Below are 18,877 nucleotides of genomic sequence, written 5' to 3' on the forward strand. Positions count from 1 at the left end.
TTGTGCCTACTTTGAATAGAAGGATTGGGACAGAGATATGGTTCCTGTCAGGATTAATTAGGGAGCAAGGCTTGCCTCATATTGTCTTGGCTCTCATGCAAGAAAAAAAAAAGTAAAATTTGTGAATTTGTGTTGCTTCCTCAGCCCCATCCTGGGTAAAATCAGAGGCGTGTACAGGGCAGGGAGAAGCTGTTTATTTCCGTGCCTGCGGTTGGACCTTGTTAAAGATTAGAGCTGTGATGCTAGCCCCTGGCCGACCACATCCTGTGCATTTTCCAGTTTTGCTCAGTTCCTGACTCTGGTACAGCAGAAGCATTTTCACATCGATGACACCCGCTATGTCTTGGTAAACTCCGGAAGGGAAGGGAGGACAAGGTTAAAATACTGTTCCGAGGACCTGGTCTCTCCACAGCGCAGGCTGGAGGTGGGAGCCCGTGGAAAGCCAGGTTCATCCACCGTCAGAACCCAGGCCAGGCTGCCAAGGCTAATATTCAGGACAAAGCCAGGGGCAGGGTGGGAATCCTATGGAGATGACCATCGTCTTGAGGTCTTCCTTCCAGGGCTCCATCCGGGCCAGAAGATGGCGAGAAACATGGGTGAGTCCCTGCTACCACCTCACCCTCAGGTTGCTTTTTTGGCTGAACAAGAAGGCTTCTCCCAGGCAGGAAGGGTGGGGCACAGAGACGTGAGCCAATGTGGATGACCTGGGGAGGGCTTTGCAGTTGAATCTCCTGAAAACGGCAAAGAAGTGCAGACCTCCGGGCAGTCTAGACTCAGATTCTGTAGACACTTCCCTTTGGCTGAGCCAAGCCAGGGTTGCTCAGAAACTGGGGTCCTTGAGATTGGATTCGATTGGAAGGAAAGACACAGGATTGCAATGTGCCGAACTCTGTGAGGACCAGGGTTTAGCTTGAGTTCCCCAGTCTGTCCACGAGGTCCAAGCCTGAGATCACTACGGCAACCACATGTCAGGAGGAAGACTGGTCAGCAACGCAGTGACCGTGCTGGAATAGTTTTGAAATATTTGAACTATTCTAATGCAAACTCTTCTTTCAGTGATATTTCACGTTGTATCTTACGTCACTTTATTTATGCAGATGTCATCTTTCCAGTTGACATTTAATTGGTGTTTAATTTGGTTTAAGTTGCTAATATTGTGTATGTATCTGAGTCTAGTGTGAGAATCATTACTCCATGCCTGTACATCCCACACCAAGGAAACTTTTTTGAGTGAGGACGCTGTGCCGTGCTGAGTCTGTGGCATGCCTTGGACATAAGCATATAGCTTGCCTTCTCCAGCTTGGAGGAAAAGTCTTAGAGGAATGCAAAGGTGGAGGGGCCCTCTGAGAATATGGAGCAACGACAGCTCTGTATCACCCCTCTTATGGAAAAACCCAGAATAACTACCCATGTTTTCTGTGACCTTAGATTGTGGAGGAACCGACAGATGTCGATTCTGCCAGCCACTCCTTCCCTAGTGGGCACCACACCCTTGCCCCCCATCCTTCCTGGGCACCTGGTATTCAGATGCTAGGGGAATATTAATCAGGGTCCAACTAGGAAAACAGAAACCCTTCTCTGCAGTTAACAGAGAGGGAAGTAAAAGCAGGATGGTGCCCCTGCACTGGATCCCGGCACAGGCAAAGAACATTAGTGGAAAGGTGATGAAATCCAAATAAAATCTGTCATTTAATTACTGTAGCAGTGTTAATTTTTTTCTTTCTGGCGGATGTGCTGGGGTCGTGTAAAGCATAAACATTAGAGGGATCTGAATGAAGGGCATATGGGAACTCTCTGTATCTCTGCAACTCTTCTGCAAATTTAAATTTATTCCCAGGTAAGAAGTGTGTTTAAAAAATGAATTAGTCGGCCGGGCGCGGTGGCTCACGCCTGTAATCCCAGTACTTTGGGAGGCCGAGGCGGGTGGATCACGAGGTCAGGAGATCGAGACCATCCTGGCTAACACGATGAAATCCCATCTCTACTAAAAATACAAAAAATTAGCCGGGCGTGGTGGCGGGCGCCTGTAGTCCCAGCTACTCGGGAGGCTGAGGCAGGAGAATGGCGTCAACCTGGGAGGCGGAGGTTGCAATGTGCAGAGATCGTGCCACTGCACTCCAGCCTGGGCGACAGAGCGAGACTCTGTTAAGAAAAAAAAAAAAAAAAGAAAAAAGAAATTTCTTTCCCCAGATACCCTGGCGTGGTATCTCTAGGGCATGGACGCAATGCAGCCATGTTGTTTGCTAAGGCGTAACAAGGGTGGCCATTGCTCTAGTTCCCAGTAAGATCCTCATTTCCAGCTGAGACCTTGTCAGCCTGGACCTCGCTGTTCACATCACTATCAGCATCTTGGTCACAACCATGTTATCAGTTTCCAAGACGTTTCAAACATTCCCTTCTCTTCCTGTCTTCCTCTGGGCCCTCCAAATAACATGAAGTCTATTCCGTTAACAAATTTCAAGTGAACAAGACGTTATTATTGATGATTGATAGGTTGTATGTTGTGCAGCAGATCTCTAGGTCCTGTTTGCTAATAACTGCCCATTTCCCCCTCCTCCCAGACCCTGTGACCACCATTCCCTGCTGTGATGTCGTGACTCTGGTGACTTTGCAGACCTCCTGTGACATCATGCAGAATTTTGTCTCTGCATCTGCATTGCTTGGTGTGATATCCTCCAGGTTTGTCTGTGTTGTCGCCCGTGGCAGAATTTTCTTCCTTGTTTAAGGCTGCATAGTATTCCCGTGTGCGTGTGTACCACATTTTCTACATCCATTCATCTGTCAATGGACATTTAGATGATTTTCACGTCTTAGCTACTATGAATAGTGCTACAGTGATCAGGGGAGTTCAGATGGTTCTTTACATACTGATTTTTTTTTTTTTTTTTTTTTTTTTGAGACAGAGTCTTGCTCTTCTTGCCCAGGCTGGAGTGCAATAGTGCAATCTCAGCTCACTGCAACCCCCGCCTTCCGGGTTCAAGCGATTCTCCTGCCTCAGCCTCCCAAGTAGTTGGGATTACAGGCACCCACCACCGCACCCAGCTAATTTTTTTGTATTTTTAGTAGAGACAGGGTTTCACTATGTTGGCCAGGCTGGTCTCGAACTCCTGGCCTCAGGTGATCCACCTGCCTTGGCCTCCCAAAGGGCTGGGATGACAGCCATAAACCACGCCTGGCCTGTTTATTTTAAATATAGACCCAGAAGTGGGATTCTTGGGCCATATGATAGCTCTATTTTTAATTTTTTGAGGAACCTCCCCACTGTTCTCTATAGTGATTGCCCAATTTTTAATTCCCACTGAAGTACGCAAGGGATCCAGTTTCTCCACATCCACACCAACACTGTCTCCTGAAAAAAATAGTATGTGTTGTAGGATATTTTTTAACGTGTTAAACAACTTGTTGGGATTTTAGCAAAGATCACAATATGAAATACTTGGGGAAGGATTCTATGGCTCCCATTTCTAATACGGGGAAACGTCAGCTTCCAGTTTTGTCACGTCTTGCCCAAGAGCTGCACCCGTTGACGTGTGGAGTTGGGATGGTGTCCAAGTTAGTTGGTTGCCCGACCTTTATTCCGCCTTGTCCCATAGATTTAGAAAGAGGCTGAGACATCGGGTACCTAGTTTAGGGTCATCTGATCCTAAGCCACATTTAGGGTAAGTGACATTTTTCAGAAACCAGCACCCTCACTCTTGTCTCACTAGTGGGAAGAGGGGAAAGAACAGGACAGAAAGCTCTTCCTCTTGTGTGAGGCAGCTGCTGTGGAAACCCCACAGGCAGGAGGCCCCTGGCCAGCACATCCTGTCAGCTTGCGTCTGCTGCAGAGTTCTGTCCTTGCACTGGCCAGACTGCTGGGACCGGGGCCATGTCTCCCCACCCCACCGCCCTCCTGGGCCTAGGTGAGTCCTGGAAGCAGCGGGGAGGCTGGAAAGGGGGTCAGGAGGTCTGGAAAGTTCCCTGCTGAAGGCTGACTCCAGTGCAGAAGATTCTGGGGAGGAAAGTGTCCTCCTCCCCCAAGACTGCCCTGCTGCTCTCCCCGGGGCCTAAGTCTCACCAGAGAAGACCTTGTCCTAAAGGGGCCTGGGTGTGGGGATGAGGTCAGCTTTAAGAAGGGCTGGGGGAGCAGGAGCCTTTTTGGAAGGGGAGACTTTGGGATTTATCTTGAAACCATTTTGCAGCAAGAAGGATTACACGGAGATAGTGATGTCGAGGAGGGTTGGTTTGGTCATGATGAAATGCTGAATGCCCCCCAGCTCCATCCAGCCCCCTTTTGATAGCAGCCCCATAAGGAGACTGGGTGGTGGGCATTTTTCTCACTGGGGCTTCTCTTCCAGTGCTCTGCCTGGCTCAGACGATCCACACTCAGGAGGGTGAGTCACACCTTCGTCCCGTCTTCCCCGTCCCCTCTGGCACCCCAAGGGCAGTTCTGGGTGGGAGTGATGTTGATGCTTAGAGGGCCTGGAGGGATCCCTTTAAGTCTACCCTAGATTGCAAACTATTCCAAATGTAAAATGCATAACCCTCAACCAGTTCTCTCTCTCATCCTCCACCTGTCTTATTTTGCCTTTCTTATTTTCAAAAATTTTATTTTTAATTGACAAATAATTGTATATGTTTGAAGGGTACGTTGTGATATGATGACATATGTACACATGGTGGAAAGATTAAATAAAGCTGATTAACATGCCAGTCCCATCACATACTTATTTTATTGTGATGAGAATATTTTAAATCTCCTTTTAGTACTTTTGAAATATACAATAAATTATTATGAACTATTGTTCTGCTGTGCAATAGATCTGACAAACTCACTCCTCCTGGCTAGTTGAAACTTTGTATCATTTGATCAGTGTCTCTCCCATGTTATTGGAGGCCCTGCAGCCTCCAGTAACCACCATTCTACTCTCTACTTCTGCGTGATCAACTTTTCTTAGATTCCACAGATAAGTGAGATCATGCAGGAATAACTGTCTTTCTGTGCCTGGCTTATTTCACTTAGCATAATGTCCCCCGGTTCATCCATGTTGTTGCAAATGATACAACATCCTTCCTTTTTTAGGGCTGAATAATATTCCACTGCATAGACACACCACATTTTCCTCATCCATTCATTTGGCAGTGGACACTCGAGTTACTTCCAGGTCTTGGCAGCTGTGAGTAGCTCTGCGGTCACCCTGGGAGTGCAGGAGTCACCTCCACACACCGATTTCCACAATGAGAATTCAAACCCAACACAACAAGGTTGAGCCCGGCAGTGTTCCCCAGACGAGCCCACACTGTTCTTGGTGGGGAACAGGACAGTCACAAAGGGCAGACTCTGAACATTCCATCTCTTCTCCATCCTCCTAGATGCATCATGTCACCCAGTCCTGGTGATTTCACTCTCAATTTTTCTCATCTTTCCCTCTCTCTTCATTGACTTTTCCTGCATCTTCCCCTGGTGACAGCCCCTCTCCCCTCCGTGGCTCCTCGAGGCCGGCCTTAGCCTGTCCATGCCACTGCTGCCCGCTCCCTTCCTGACCCCAGGGACGCTGTGATTTGCGAAAGCACGTGACCATTGTACTTTCCACCATTTTTAAACTGTATTCAAAAATTTTCATTTAATATCTCATTGTAAGATGAATTTTTTTTTCTCAGAGCCCTTCCCCTGTTTATCTTCAGATAGAATCAGACCCGTGTATCTGTCTTTGGTCTAGACATGCCCATTTTCCCAGCCACATCCTGTCCCTGAGGACTTTGGAGAGGAGGTCAGCTCCACCGCCCACCTGTCCCCTAGATTCCTGCACTTACCCACAGGAAACTTACTGCAGTTCACAGCTGCAGATTTGGACAATTCTCCAAGCAGTATCTGTCCTCCCTTCTAGACGTCCACCTCCGAAGGGCAGGCACCCTGTGTGTATTTCTCACATTTGTGGAATTAGCAGCCCATGAAAAGCGTCTTTGAACGGATTGATAAGTAACTGAGATACGGTTAAAAGAAAGAAAAATGAACAAATGGATGGGTTTGGGGAGATGCAGGTCAAAGGATAGAAAATTTCATCTAGACAGGAAGAGTAAGTTCAGGATTGTGCAACATAAGGACTAGAGTTAATCACAATGTATCATATGCTTGACAATCGCTAAGAGGCAGATTTTAAATGTTCTCACCAAAAAAATTAACTATGCAAAGTAAGGTTATATGAATTAGCTTGATTCAGCGAGTCCACAGTGTATACCTGTACCAACACATCATGTTGTATGCCTTCAACATATGCAGTTTTAATCTGTCAATAACAAAGAATGAGTGAAGACCGGATGAGCGAATTGAAGCCCTGCCAGCTCTCTGCCCTGCTCAGGGATTTTGCTAATTTTGACACAACCTTCCTGTTTCAGGACATCAAACCTGCCCTTCCTCCTCCACCCCAAGCCCAGTTGAGATAAACAGGGTTTTTCAAGAGCTTTAATAACAAGGAAATGCAAATTCGGCTGAGGAGAAAGTAGAAACTATAGAGGAAAACCCAGAGGTGGTGGCTCCACAGAGACCTGCATTAGCAATGGGGACCTGTCATGGGCTGGGCATCTGCTGTGAGCAGATCAGGGCTGGGTCAGGGCTGGGTCAGGGCTGGGGGCTTCACCCTCATCCCATCGGACCCTCACAGGAGCCTGGCAACCCCCGTCCCACACTCAGTCTCACCCGGGGACCGGCCAGTGCCCTTCAGGCCCCAGCACGAGCCATCTCCAGAGCCCTCGCTTCCCTGTCCCTTGTCCTTCACAAATGACCCTGTCATCCCCGTCCTGTGCCTCTCTCCCGCCCTCTGTCCCTCTGGAAAGTAGCCCTGGGCTCTCAGCAGACATGAGGGGCCCCAGGCTGCTCTGACACTTCCCACGTGACCCTGAGCAAGGCCCAAGTTGTGAGCAAGTCTCAGGGTCCCTATTGTCAACTGGGAAAATAACTCTGCAGCGATGAGAATTCCCGCGCATGTAGAAGGTGTAGGAGGCGTGGCGATGTTCTAAGGCTGGGCTGTGGTCGTGGCTGCACAACTCTACAAAATTGCTAAAATCACTGAAGTGTGATACTAAAATGACGTGTGTGGCATGGTGACTTCCTACGGTGGACGCTGAGGTCCTTCTCTGCTTCCCTCCTAGGGCCCCTGCCCAGACCCTCCATCTCGGCTGAGCCAGACACTGTGATCCCCCCAGGGAGGCCTGTGACTTTTGTGTGCCAGGGCCCGGTTGGGGTTCAAACATTCCGCCTGGAGTGGGAGGGTAGATCCAAGTTCAATGATACTAAGGATGTGTCTCAAGCTAGTCCATCTGAGTCCGAGGCCAGATTCCGCATTGACTCAGTGAGTGAAGGAAATGCCGGACGTTATCACTGCCTCTATGAAAAGTCCACCAGATGGTCTGAGCTCAGTGACCACCTGGAGCTGGTGGTGAAAGGTGAGGACATCACCTGGGCCTTGCCCCAGTCTCAGCTCGGCCTTCAAGCTTGTCCCCAGGTCCCTGGACCCTGTTCCAGCTGCTGCCCTCTCTCTGTGGCCTCCCTTGCCCTCCTCCTGACCCCCAAGCCCTCCTCTCCCCCTCTCCCTCTGCACACACCTCCCCTCTGCCTTCGCACCTGCTTAGGTCCCTGTAGCCCTGGTCTCCTCTGGACGCCACGGATGGCCTGGACACTCAGCCCCAGCATCCAATGGGCTCAGAGCTGGCTCCGCTTGCCTGGGTGGGGAGTGGGTTCCCAGAGATTAGGGGGCGACCCCCCTGCAAGGGGATGAGTGTCTTTTCACACAGGATGGATGGTCTCACTTGTTATTCCTTTCCACTGAGCCAGAACCTGCCCCAGGCAATGTGCTCCTCCTGGTGTGGTTCATCTCCCATTGGGCAGAGCACAGGGCCCAGGGATGGCCCCCGGTCAGGGCTGGACAGTGCTTTGGGAAAACCTTTGGTATGTGACCACACGCACCCCTGTGTGTGCTCAGCCCCAGATGTCCTGGAGTCAAAGTCCACCGGAGAGGCTCCAACCCACCTTCATGACCCCCCAGGACCTCAAAGGTCCCCTGAGGTCAAGCAGAGCTTGTGGTGGGAGGAGCAGAGGGAGTGAGCAGCCCCAGGGAGAATGGGGCAAGCAGCGGGGCTCTCTCCAGCCTCCTGTCCCCTGACCCGTTTTCTCAGGAGTCTCGAGACATTGTCTGGGATTGCCTGATGGCCATGCGGCCTTTGGACGGGGGCTCAGGGTGGAGGAGGGCAGGTTGGTTGGGACGGGTTCTAAATCCTTCTCCTGCCTCTGTTCACAGAAACCTCTGGAGACACGGACTCCCCCGTCACAGAGCCCGGCTCCTCAGCTGGTCAGTAGCAGGGTCCTCAGCCGGAAGGGATTACAGGGGGATCTGTGCTGGGGATGCAGCTCCGGGTCCAGCCCTCGGCCCTGGGCTTGGAGTCAAGGACTAGGGAGGCCACGGGAAGGGACTGACACCCACCCAGCTCTGGGAGGTGGCTAATGCTCCTAGAGACCATAGCAACAATGGTACTGTAATTGCAACCTCGTTCCATGCCACGAACCGTGGAAAGCACTTAATGCAAACACCGCTCTCCGGGGGAGGTACTAGTCTGATTCTCTAACTCCTCCTCCTCTCTAATATGCAAAACATAAAGTTTCTTGCTTAAAGTCACAAGACTATGAAGGGGCAGGGGCAGGGGCCACCCACCCGGGCAGCCCCACCCCAGACTTTCGGGCTCACCCGAGCCCCACGCTGCCCCCTTGTGGGCGTGGCCTCACCATTCACCCCGCTCTGCACCTGATGGAGGGACTTAGAACTCACCTTCCAACCTGGGACACCCGGAGAGGGACGGTGATGCTCCTATTGGCTCTGTGATCTCTGGGGGAGGCCTGAACAGTGGAGGAAGGTCCCGTAAGAGGAGGAGGGTGCCACAGGGAGGGGACGGAGCCTGTGAACGGTGACCAGGATGAAGCCATGGGGCTTCCCTTCCATCTGGCTCTGCCTTGGACTCTGTGATGGGAGAGAAGCTACCCCAAGTCCTTGGGTCTCAAGTTGTCCATCTTCCCCTGTGATCTGTGACCAGAACCTCCCAGGGGAGGACACGGGGTCATAAGACATCCGCGGACCCTTCTCCACCTGGGTTTCCATCACCAGAGTGGTCGTCCTTGGTCACCCAGTGATGGCCTGTGAGGCTCGGGCTGTGAGCTCAGGCAGGTGGGACCAGGGGCTGAAGCCACACGGGGAGGTAGGAAGAGCGATGCTGTGCTCCATCCGGACCCCCTCAGAGGCTCCTGGGCTGCCGGGGCACAGCAGGACGTGCTCCTGAGTCCAGCTGACCTGGTTCAAGTCCAGTGTCTGGTTTTTATTAGCCTTCTGTCTGTGGGAATATCTTGCCTCTCTTTCTCTCCCTCTCTTCTCCTTCCCTCTCTCCTCTCTCATCTTTCATGCAGTGACATATAAAGCTTGCGAGGACAGACCCTCCTGCAGCCAGATTGCTGGGTTCATGGTTCAAATCCCGGTGGTTCTGCCACCCTCTGGCTCTATGCCTGACAGTGACTCACCCAAACCTCCTGTGTCCCAAATTCCTCATGTGAAACACAGGCGATAAAAGAGCTGTCCCGGTAGAACCGTTTAGGGGAGACTTGAGTTCAGGTACCCACGGCGCTGACATCAGTGCTGATTAGAAAGCCCCAAAGGAGGGGTGCTGCTATTAATACTGAGGAAGTATTTTGTCCTCACAGGGACTGTGACAGGCACTGAAGGCTCTGGGTGTGATGCACCGTGAATGAGGAGAAATGGCCTTCCACCTTGTGAACGTCAATGGGGAGAAACAATTAGAATGAGCGATAGAAATGCACAGATTCTCATACATGCATATACAGATAAAAATATATGATTTGCAATGGAGAATTTCAGATCTATAATTTAAATTATAATAAATATTTTTCCATCATATATTACGTATATAAGGAAGATGATATAGTAAGAATATGTTAGTGTATCACTACATATGACTATAATGTATATTATATATTATATGAAAGATATATTTATTATATACTATAATAAATTTCAACTGTTATAATTAATAAATAAATGTAGGTATTAATGTAAACATATATTATCTATTATGTATAAAATTATATAAAACTATAATAGAAAAAATATTTTATATTTAATTATAGGTTTAGATCTAATATAAATTATGCATTATATATTATAGTGAATATATGTAACATATAAGTTATAAATCATATACAATTAACACTATATACATTAAATATGTCTATGTCAAGATTACATAATTTAAAAATATATTTGTTATATATTATACATTTGCATAATACATGATACATATAGCTATAAATAATATAAAAGGTATAATATTGCACATATACAATACATATGCCATTTTAAATGGTAGCAAATGTTATGAAGACCAAGCCCAGGAAGTCATGGTGTAGAATAACGGGTGGTGTCCTGGACCTTGGAACGTGGACGAGGCATAAGAGAAAGCATACTCCAAGAGAGAATGTCTGCCTTTCTTGAAGGATATTGAAGATGCTACCTAGGCAGTGGGGGAGGGGAGGGACGCTGTTCCTGGAAGAGAGACGCTTGGCTCAGACCCTGGGTTTTGGGGAGTCCCGCAGGACCCCATTTGGTTACCTGTGAATTGGGTAGTGGCGTGCACTGTGCAGAGCAGGGTGAATGTTCAAGGAGATGACAGGCGGGCCTGCAATGCGCTGCGCAGGGAGCGTGGGCGGTGCCGCACACACTCGCCCGCCCGCTAGCTGCAGGGCTTCAGGAAACAGGAGCACATCTGAACTTGGATTCTTCCCACAGGAGGGCGGGTTACATCCCCATCGGGGGTTGCCGTGAGGGCAGATAAAATCAGACACGGGGATTCTTGCACTCTGGTGGGAATCCAGAAGGAGGTCAGGGAGGGAAAGTCTCACTTTCTCTTCTTGCAGGTGCTTGGTCTCTGCCTAGATCCACAGAGGGCAGAGAGGAGTGATGTCTACCACAGCTTCACGCCCAGGAAACACGCTGTATCTGCACCGTCCAGTAGGGATGGCATCAGGCACATGGGGTCACTGAGCCCTCGAGATGCAGACAGTGCTGCAGGCTTCTCACACCATTCAACTTTGAATACATTTAAATATCAATAGCTACATGTGACTCTCATACTGGATAGTAGATGTAGAAAGTTTCCATCATCACAGAAGACTCTGCTTGACGGTGCTGGTCTAGAAGGAGCGGTCAGGGTCCTGGGGAGTGAAGAGAGATCCCCACAGTGGACATGGGAGGACTCAGAGCCTTCTCTGTCCAGCTCAGGACTAACTCCACTTCCTTCTAATTCCTCCCTCCCAGGACCCAGGCAGAGGCCGTCGGACAACAGTCACAATGAGCGTGAGTGATGGGGACTATGGAGCGTGAGCCTGGCGTGTGCCTCCTGGGGAAGGAGAAAGAGGTTGGGCTTTGGGGTTGGTCAGATTCCCACTCTGCCGATGGCCCCGGCTGTGTCCCTGTGCAGAGGACCCCAGCACTCAGGACCCCGGTGGTGGAAGAAGGGGATAACGATCCCTGTGCTGCAGGACTATTATTTACCTGAGAGATTTTATATGTTAGTAAGTTTATGACACGCACGTGACATGTGTGTGGTATACAGTAGGTGCTCAATAAATGCACACTGCTGAAAACCTGTTTCTGTCTTTCTTAGATGCACCTGCTTCCCAAGGCCTGAGTGCTGAGCATCTTTATATTCTCATCGCGGTCTCAGTGGTCTTCCTCTTTTGTCTCCTCCTTCTGGTCCTCTTTTTCCTCCATCGCCAGAATCAGATAAAGCAGGGTAGGTCTCAGGGGCAGGGTGGAGTGACCTGGGGAAGCTGTCAGGAGAGGCTAGGAAGAAGGTCTCCTTAATTCATACCCCGACTGTCCTCAGGGCCCCCCAGAAGCAAGGACGAGAAGCAGAAGCTACAGCAGAGGTGAGGCCCCTGGGAATGAGTCCTGGACCTCCACCCAGTCCTCTGCCCCCAGGCTGCCCCTGACGTTCACTTTTATTTTTCCTCTCAGGCCCGACCTGGCTGTTGATGTTCTAGAGAGGACAGCAGGTAAAGGGGGAGGAGGAGGGGCAGGCCTGAGATGGGGAAATGGGAACTTCTTGCCAATCCAGATGCAATGTCGGGGGCAGAGGGAAGAATCTTTGGGAACATTCTAGAAGGTTGTATTACAGATTGGGTGTAGGATGTCAACTGAAGCTGGGGGGTCTCAGGCAGATTTGCCTTGTGACATCCTTCCCAGAAAACTGGCCATGTATTTCCTCTCCCAGACAAGGCCACAGTCAAGGGACTTCCTGAGAAGGACAGAGAGACGGACACCTCGGTGAGCCTTCCTACTAGTTATTCAAGTTCCCCACATTTAGCAGCTTAAAAAAATCTCAGTTCCTTGGACTGGGAATTCAGGAGTGGCTCAGCTGGGCGGTTCCGGCTCATGGCCTGTCCTGAGGTTGCTGTCGAGAGGTCACCCAGGGCTGTGTGCATCTGAAGGCTCCCGTGGGCTGGAGGATCCACGTCCAAGACACTCACTCCCATGGCTGTGGGCAGGAAACCTCTGTTCCTCTCACAGGGGCCTCTCCACACCCCGGATTCCCCCAGAGGGAGGGATCCAAGGATGGGTGGCGGGGAGGGGCGGAAGCGCGATGTCTTTTGCCTCAGCTTGCAAGTCAGGAGTCTTCCCTTCTGCCTTGTTCATTGTCACGTAGACCAACTCTAATACCCTGAGGGAGGGCTCTTCACACGGATGCAATTTCAGGAGAGGGTCCTCGGGGCCCATGGAGATGGCCGCCACAGCCCTCCAGCCCCACAGCCCCTCACCTCACCCTCCACCAGGCACTCCCTCACCCTGGGTCTCTCTCTCCCAGGCCCCGGCTGCAGGGAGTTCCCAGGAGGTGACGTATGCTCAGCTGGACCACTGGGCCCTCACACGGAGGACAGCCCAGGCTGTGTCCCCACAGTCCACAGAGCCCATGGCTGAGTCCAGCACGTATGCCACTGTTGCCAGACACTGACCCCAGGCCCACCTGGCCTCTGCACCTGAGGATATAAAGTCACTCTAGGAAAAGCCTGAAGCGGCCATTTGGAAGGCTTCCCCTTGGACTCATCTTCATCTGGAAAGCGAGACAGGCAGCTGACCTGGAGACAAGAGCTGGAGACTGGAGGTTTCTAACCAGCATCCAGAAGTTTCGTTAGCCAGGTAGTCCCTTCTACAATTGAGCAGCTCCTTGGACAGTTTCTCAGTTGATTCCAGAGACCCAGCTACAGTTCCCTGGCTGTTTCTAGAGACCCAGCTTTATTCACCTGAGTGTTTCCAGAGACCCAGCTAAAGTCACCTGCCTGTTCTAGAGGCTCAGCTACAGCTGTCAGGCTATTTCCAGAGACCCCACTACAGCCAACCAGCTGATTTCCTGAGCAGTGATGCCGCCTCCAAGCTTGTCCTAGGTGTCTGCTGTGAACCTCCAATGACCCCAGATACTTTGCTGTAATTATCTGCCCTGCTGACCCAGACCTTCCTAGAAGTCAAGAGCTAGCCTTCAGACTGCACTGTACATACACAGCTGAGAGCCAAGCCCAGTTCTCTGGATCATGCTTTACTCTGTGCATCAATAAATAATTTTGAATACCTCACATCTGGCAACCTCAGGCCTGGTCCTGGGTGCATAGGTCTCTCGGACCCAGTCTCTGCTTTCACAGTTCTTCAAAGCTGAGTGTGGGAAACAGGACCTACAAAGGAGGTGTCAGTGTTTTCTTTTTAAAATTTAATTGATCAGGATTGTACATATTCAAGGCGTAAAATGTGATAATTCGTTATACGCATACATTGTGCAATGATAGCCACAATCAAATTCATCAGCGCACCCACTACCACGGATATTATACACTAGATATTCTGAATTTGCTCATCTTAGGACTTCCCGTTGGTGTCAGTGTTTTCTGACAAATCACGTGTATCAGGAATGAATGAGGGAGGTGTGGCTGGGTGAAGGCAGAGAGCGGACCCTACGGGTCCACATCTGCACATACATGCACAGGAATGCATGCTCTCACACACATGCATACACACACAGACATCCACACACACTCACACGCCTCAGGAAATCCAAGGAATCACTGAGCCTGCTGTTGGTTGAGGCATATCTGAGTATCCACCCTACCTGTAGGGTCAGACGGTACTCTCCCAAAAGCAGATTGAAACAGAAAATTACCCTATGCAGCACTAGGAGGTGACAGAATCTCATTTGGGTTAATCTGTGTTTGTCTTTAAAAAACAAAAGTAGGCCGGGTGCGGTGGCTCAAGCCTGTAATCCCAGCGCTTTGGGAGGCCGAGACGGGCGGATCACGAGGTCAGGAGATCGAGACCATCCTGGCTAATACGGTGAAACCCCATCTCTACTTAAAAATACAAAAAACTAGCCGGGCGACGAGGCGGGCGCCTGTAGTCCCAGCTACTCGGGAGGCTGAGGCAGGAGAATGGCGTAAACCCGGGAGGCGGAGCTTGCAGTGAGCTGAGATCCGGCCACTGCACTCCAGCCTGGGTGGCAGAGCAAGACTCCGTCTCAAAAAAAAAAATAAATAAATAAATAAATAAATAAAAAACAAAAGTAGGCCGGGCGCGGTGGCTCACGCCTGTAATCCCAGCAGTCTGGGAGGCTGAGGCGGGCAGATCACGAGGTCAGGAGATCGAGACCATCCTGGCTAACATGGTGAAACCCCCATCTCTACTAAAAATACAAAACATTAGCCGGGAGTGGTGGCGGGCGCCTGTAGTCCCAGTTACTCAGGAGGCTGAGGCAGGAGAAGAGCGTGAGCCCGGGAGGGAGAGCTTGCAGTGAGCCGAGATCATGCCACTGCACTCCAGCCTGGGCGACAGAGTGAGACTCTGTCACAAAACAAAACAAAACAAAACAAAAACTCCAAAACAGTCACAAGCCTGAAGTGGAGACTCCAATGGGCACAGCTCTGCGTGAGACACTGTGGGGAAAAGAGAGATCAGACTGTTACTGTGTCTATATAGAAAGAAGTAGACATAAGAGACTCCATTTTGTTCTGTATTTGAGATGTTGTTAATCTGTGACCCTACCCCCAACCTTGTCCTTGCAAGAGACACGTGCTGTGGTGACTTAAGGTTTAATGGATTTTGGGCTGTGCAGGATGTGTCTTTGTTAAACAAGTGCCTGAAGGCAGCTTGCTGGTTAAAAGTCATCACCATTCTCTTAATCTCAAGTACCCAGGGACACGTACACTGCCAAAGGTCACAGGGACCTCTGCCTAGGAAAGCTAGCTATTGTCCAAGGTTTCTCCCCATGTGATAGTCTGAAATATGGCCTCGTGGGAAGGGAAAGACCTGATCGTCCCCCAGCCTGACACCCATGAAGGGTCTGTACTGAGGAGGACTAGTGTAAGAGGGAAGAAGGCCTCTTGGCGGTTGTTGGTGGTTGAGATAGAGAAAAGCATCTGTCTTCTGCCCATCCCTGGGCAATGGAACATCTCCGTGTAAAACCCGATTGTCTGTTCTGTTTACTGAGAAAGGAGAAAACTGCCTTAGGGCGAAAGGTGGGACTTGCTAGCGCAATGCTGCTCTTAATGCACTAAAAAGGTTTATGGAGATGTTTACCTGTGCATATCAAGGTACAGCACTTTTCCTTAAACTTAAGTCACAGAGATCTTTATTCATATGTCTTACTGCTGACCTCCTCCCTATGATGATCCTATTATCCTGCCACTTCCTTTTTTTCTAAGATGGCAAAGATAATTCTCAATAAATACTAAGGGAACTCAGAGACCGGTGCCGGCATGGGTCCTCTGTATGCTGAGCGCGGGTCCCCTGGGCCCACTTTTTCTTTCTCTATACTTTGTGTCTCATTTGTTTTCTCAAGTCTCTGGTTCCACCTACCGAGAAACGCCCACAGGTGTGGAGGGGCAGGTCACCCCTTCAGACCCCACCTGAGAAGAACTGCACGTGTAAACCAATCATCAAAACACTTAAGACAGTTTGGCTCTGTGTTCCCGCCCACCTCTCATCTTGAATTGTAAGCCCTACAATCCCCGCGTGTCAAGGGAGAGACCAGGTGGAGGTAATTGAATCATCAGGGCAGTTTTCCCATGCTGTTCTTTTGATAGTGAGCGAGTTTTCATGACAGCTGATGGTTTTATAAGTGTTGGGTAATTCCTCCTGTATTCGTTCTCCTTCCTGCCCGCTTGTGAGGAAGGTGCTTGTTTCTCCTTTGCCTTCTGCCATGATTGTAAGTTTCCTGAGACCTCCCCAGCCATGCTGAACTGTGAGTCAATTAAACCTCTTTCCTTTATAAATTACCCAGTCCGGGGAGGTTCTTTGTAGCAGTGTGAAAACAGAGTAATGCAACATTGTACCCCGTACATATATGCCATTATTTGTCAGTGAAAAAAAGAATACGAAAAAAATCCCGGAAAAGCAAACCAAACAAATGAAAAATCCTAGAAAAGAAGCCTGCATGCCCACTACAAAGAGAATATTTTTAAAATATTATTTTATATCTATATATATATATAGAGAGAGAAAGATTTTTAAGAATTCAGCAAAAACTCAGCCAGCTCTTTCTATGGGGCAGTTGCTAATTTAGTTGTAGGCAAACATGGATATATTAAATTTTCCTACAAACCCTTCACAGCGCACTCTATTATTTTCCTCATTTAAGAAAAAAAAAAAAACTATGAACCGAGACATGCAGTAACCTGTCCAAGTTCGGCCAAGTCTCAGAGGCAGGGGCTTCAGATCCGGGTGAGGCTCCTGATTCCATGATATGAATCCCGGGACGGGCTGCAGCTCAGTCTGCTGGGAGGTTTCTGTCCTGGTTCAAAGAGGGTGGGTGCCTGGCTGGCCTACCCAATTTTAATTTGTACTAAGCTTTAATTTTCTATTTGTGCTCAGGTTTAATTTCCTCCTGTGATCTGCTCTTTATTGCTGTACTCTCTGTCTTTGCTTTCTTGGGTTAACATCATGACTGATTTTCCCTGTTCTTCACGTGGGACACATTCTCCCTGCTCTGTCTCTGTCCTTGTCTCTCTCTCCTTCTGTCTTTCTGTCTCACAATGTGTTTCTGTCTCTCTCTCTCTCTCTGTCTCTCTCTTTTTTTTTTGAGACAGAGTTTCGCTCTTGTTGCCCAGGCTGGAGTGTAATGATGTGATCTCGGCTCACTACAACTTCTGCCTCCCAGGTTCAAGCAATTCTCCTGCCTCAGCCTCCCGAGTAGCTGGGATTACAGGCATGCACCACCACACCCAGCTAATTTTTTGTATTTTTGTTAGAGACGGGATTTCTGCATGTTGGTCAGGCTGGTCTCAAACTCCCAACCTCAGGTGATCCACCCACCTCGTCCTCCCAAAGTCCTGGGATTACAGGTGTGAGCCACTGTGCCCAGCCATGTCTGTCTCTTTTTCTGTATCTCTGTCTTTCTTTTCTGGTTGTTTTTCAACCATCAGCCAGGTGTTTTCTCCCATAACGTCTTGTTTGTTTGACTCTGAGGTTGACAGGTGGGTAAATGAACTCTTAGCAGAAGGTGGACAGTCTGGACATAGGAGAGGATGTGTGAATTTTTCTACCCCTCACAGAGTACAGGAGAGCTGAGCTGAGCAGATGCCACTGTCTGCTCCAGTGTAAGGAAGTCCGGGAAGTTCAGGCAGTGAGGTCACAGTGGAAAGCAGGACAGATATAGTTTAGGGGAAATTAAGCAAAAATATCACACTGTTATTTCTTGAAGTATTAGTGGGAGGAGGATGGGCCCAGAGAGAAGACAGAAAATCAGATGCAGGGGACTGTCTTTTCTCCTTCACCCTCCAACCTGCCCAATGCAGGGGCCAGAACTCAGGGTGATGAGGTCTGGGGACATTGCTGTGTGGAGATGTCCCTCCTGCTGCACAGCCCTCAAGCACCACCTGGGCAGTGCAGTATTGAACTCACCTGGCAGTGCAGTGTGGCCAGGCAGAGAGGGAGGGCCTACCCTGTGCTTGTGACCCCACCCCAATTCTCCTGGGGTGTGAGCACTAGGAGGCTGCAGTAGGGCCCAACGTGGAAGGGAGGAGAGGCCTCACCTGGGCCAGATGGGGCAGCAGCATATACTCCCAGACGTCCCTGTGAGTATCCAGGGCACAGGCCAGGGGTCTGACCTTCCCTTTCTTGGAGCCGTGGGCCAGCTGGGCAAGGTGTCGAGAGAAAGATTACCCAGTGACCTTTATTAAAGCAAAATAGGGAGGGCTTTATTCAGAACCATCACTGTAGGTACAAGGACCACAGCGGTGGGATTTTGTAGCAGGGGAAATAAAATGGGCTTGACATTGAATACAGCTTGAACAAGTGAGAATGTTTGTCATACAAACTATAGGGTGGAGATATATATATATATATATATATATATATATATATATATTTTTTTTTTTTTTTTACCTTTTAGTGTCAAAACTGAACATAGAAAATAAATCCATGAAGTGGGGATATTTTCTGAGGGTGTCCAGGGCTGCCTGACACCTCTTGTCTACCTTCTCTGTCATAGCCCCATTTAAAACACTCTCTCTGGGTGAATACACCAAACCTTACAGCCTTTGCTCTCTTGCTCGGAAGAGCATGTTTCACTCTTGGCTCCTGCTTACACACCTGCCGTCCAGTGGAAACTACTACTGAGGACATTTGAAAATAGTTGTGGTGATAGCATGTTGTATTTTGGTTGGTGATGCCAGTTAGTCTCTGAAAACTTTCTGTGATGAGTATAAAATTATACACCTTCATCTCCTTTGTTATAGGATCTGGGAAGCAGGATGCACTTGATTGCACCAACAATTCTATGTTCATAGAAAATTTCTGGCGTCTGTGTG

The 18,877-nt window shown here is 49.4% G+C and overlaps 2 protein-coding genes across 7 annotated transcripts in view; both read left to right on the forward strand.

The window, feature by feature from the left end:
• The first annotated feature begins 463 nt into the window (after window positions 1-463).
• On the forward strand, window positions 464-13,660 carry LAIR1 (leukocyte associated immunoglobulin like receptor 1). 6 transcript variants are annotated; one of them, XM_030913748.1, is made up of 12 exons: window positions 550-596; window positions 2,562-2,679; window positions 3,708-3,902; window positions 4,338-4,373; window positions 7,129-7,422; window positions 8,274-8,324; window positions 11,349-11,387; window positions 11,698-11,826; window positions 11,920-11,962; window positions 12,051-12,088; window positions 12,307-12,359; window positions 12,898-13,660. In XM_030913748.1, the coding sequence occupies exons 3-12, from the start codon at window positions 3,869-3,871 to the stop codon at window positions 13,042-13,044; spliced, it is 864 nt and encodes a 287-aa protein (XP_030769608.1). In that variant the 5' UTR covers window positions 550-596; window positions 2,562-2,679; window positions 3,708-3,868; the 3' UTR covers window positions 13,045-13,660. The 6 variants fall into 6 exon arrangements, 5 of the variants coding, with proteins under 5 accessions (XP_030769607.1, XP_030769606.1, XP_030769608.1 ...); XM_030913749.1 differs by having other exon boundaries at window positions 3,780-3,902; XM_030913747.1 differs by lacking the exon at window positions 3,708-3,902 and having other exon boundaries at window positions 464-596; window positions 2,562-2,663.
• The window catches only part of LOC104675305 (leukocyte-associated immunoglobulin-like receptor 1), a 75,594-nt gene continuing 57,205 nt past the window's right edge, over window positions 489-18,877 (forward strand). Inside the window, exon 1 of the mRNA XM_030913751.1 lies at window positions 489-596. Coding sequence (XP_030769611.1) covers window positions 525-596 — 72 coding nt within the window. The 5' untranslated portion in view covers window positions 489-524. The remainder of the gene's footprint in view (window positions 597-18,877) is intronic.

This window comes from Rhinopithecus roxellana, chromosome 12 (assembly GCF_007565055.1).
Source record: "Rhinopithecus roxellana isolate Shanxi Qingling chromosome 12, ASM756505v1, whole genome shotgun sequence".
NCBI classification, from domain to species: Eukaryota; Metazoa; Chordata; class Mammalia; order Primates; family Cercopithecidae; genus Rhinopithecus; species Rhinopithecus roxellana.

Excerpts from the sequence above, each read along its gene's own strand:
- LAIR1 (XM_030913746.1), top strand. Across the intron at positions 11,388-11,697 it reads GGACAACAGTCACAATGAGC|ATGCACCTGCTTCCCAAGGC; the intron begins GTGAGTGATGGG and ends TGTCTTTCTTAG. Across the intron at positions 12,360-12,897 it reads ACAGAGAGACGGACACCTCG|GCCCCGGCTGCAGGGAGTTC; the intron begins GTGAGCCTTCCT and ends TCTCTCTCCCAG.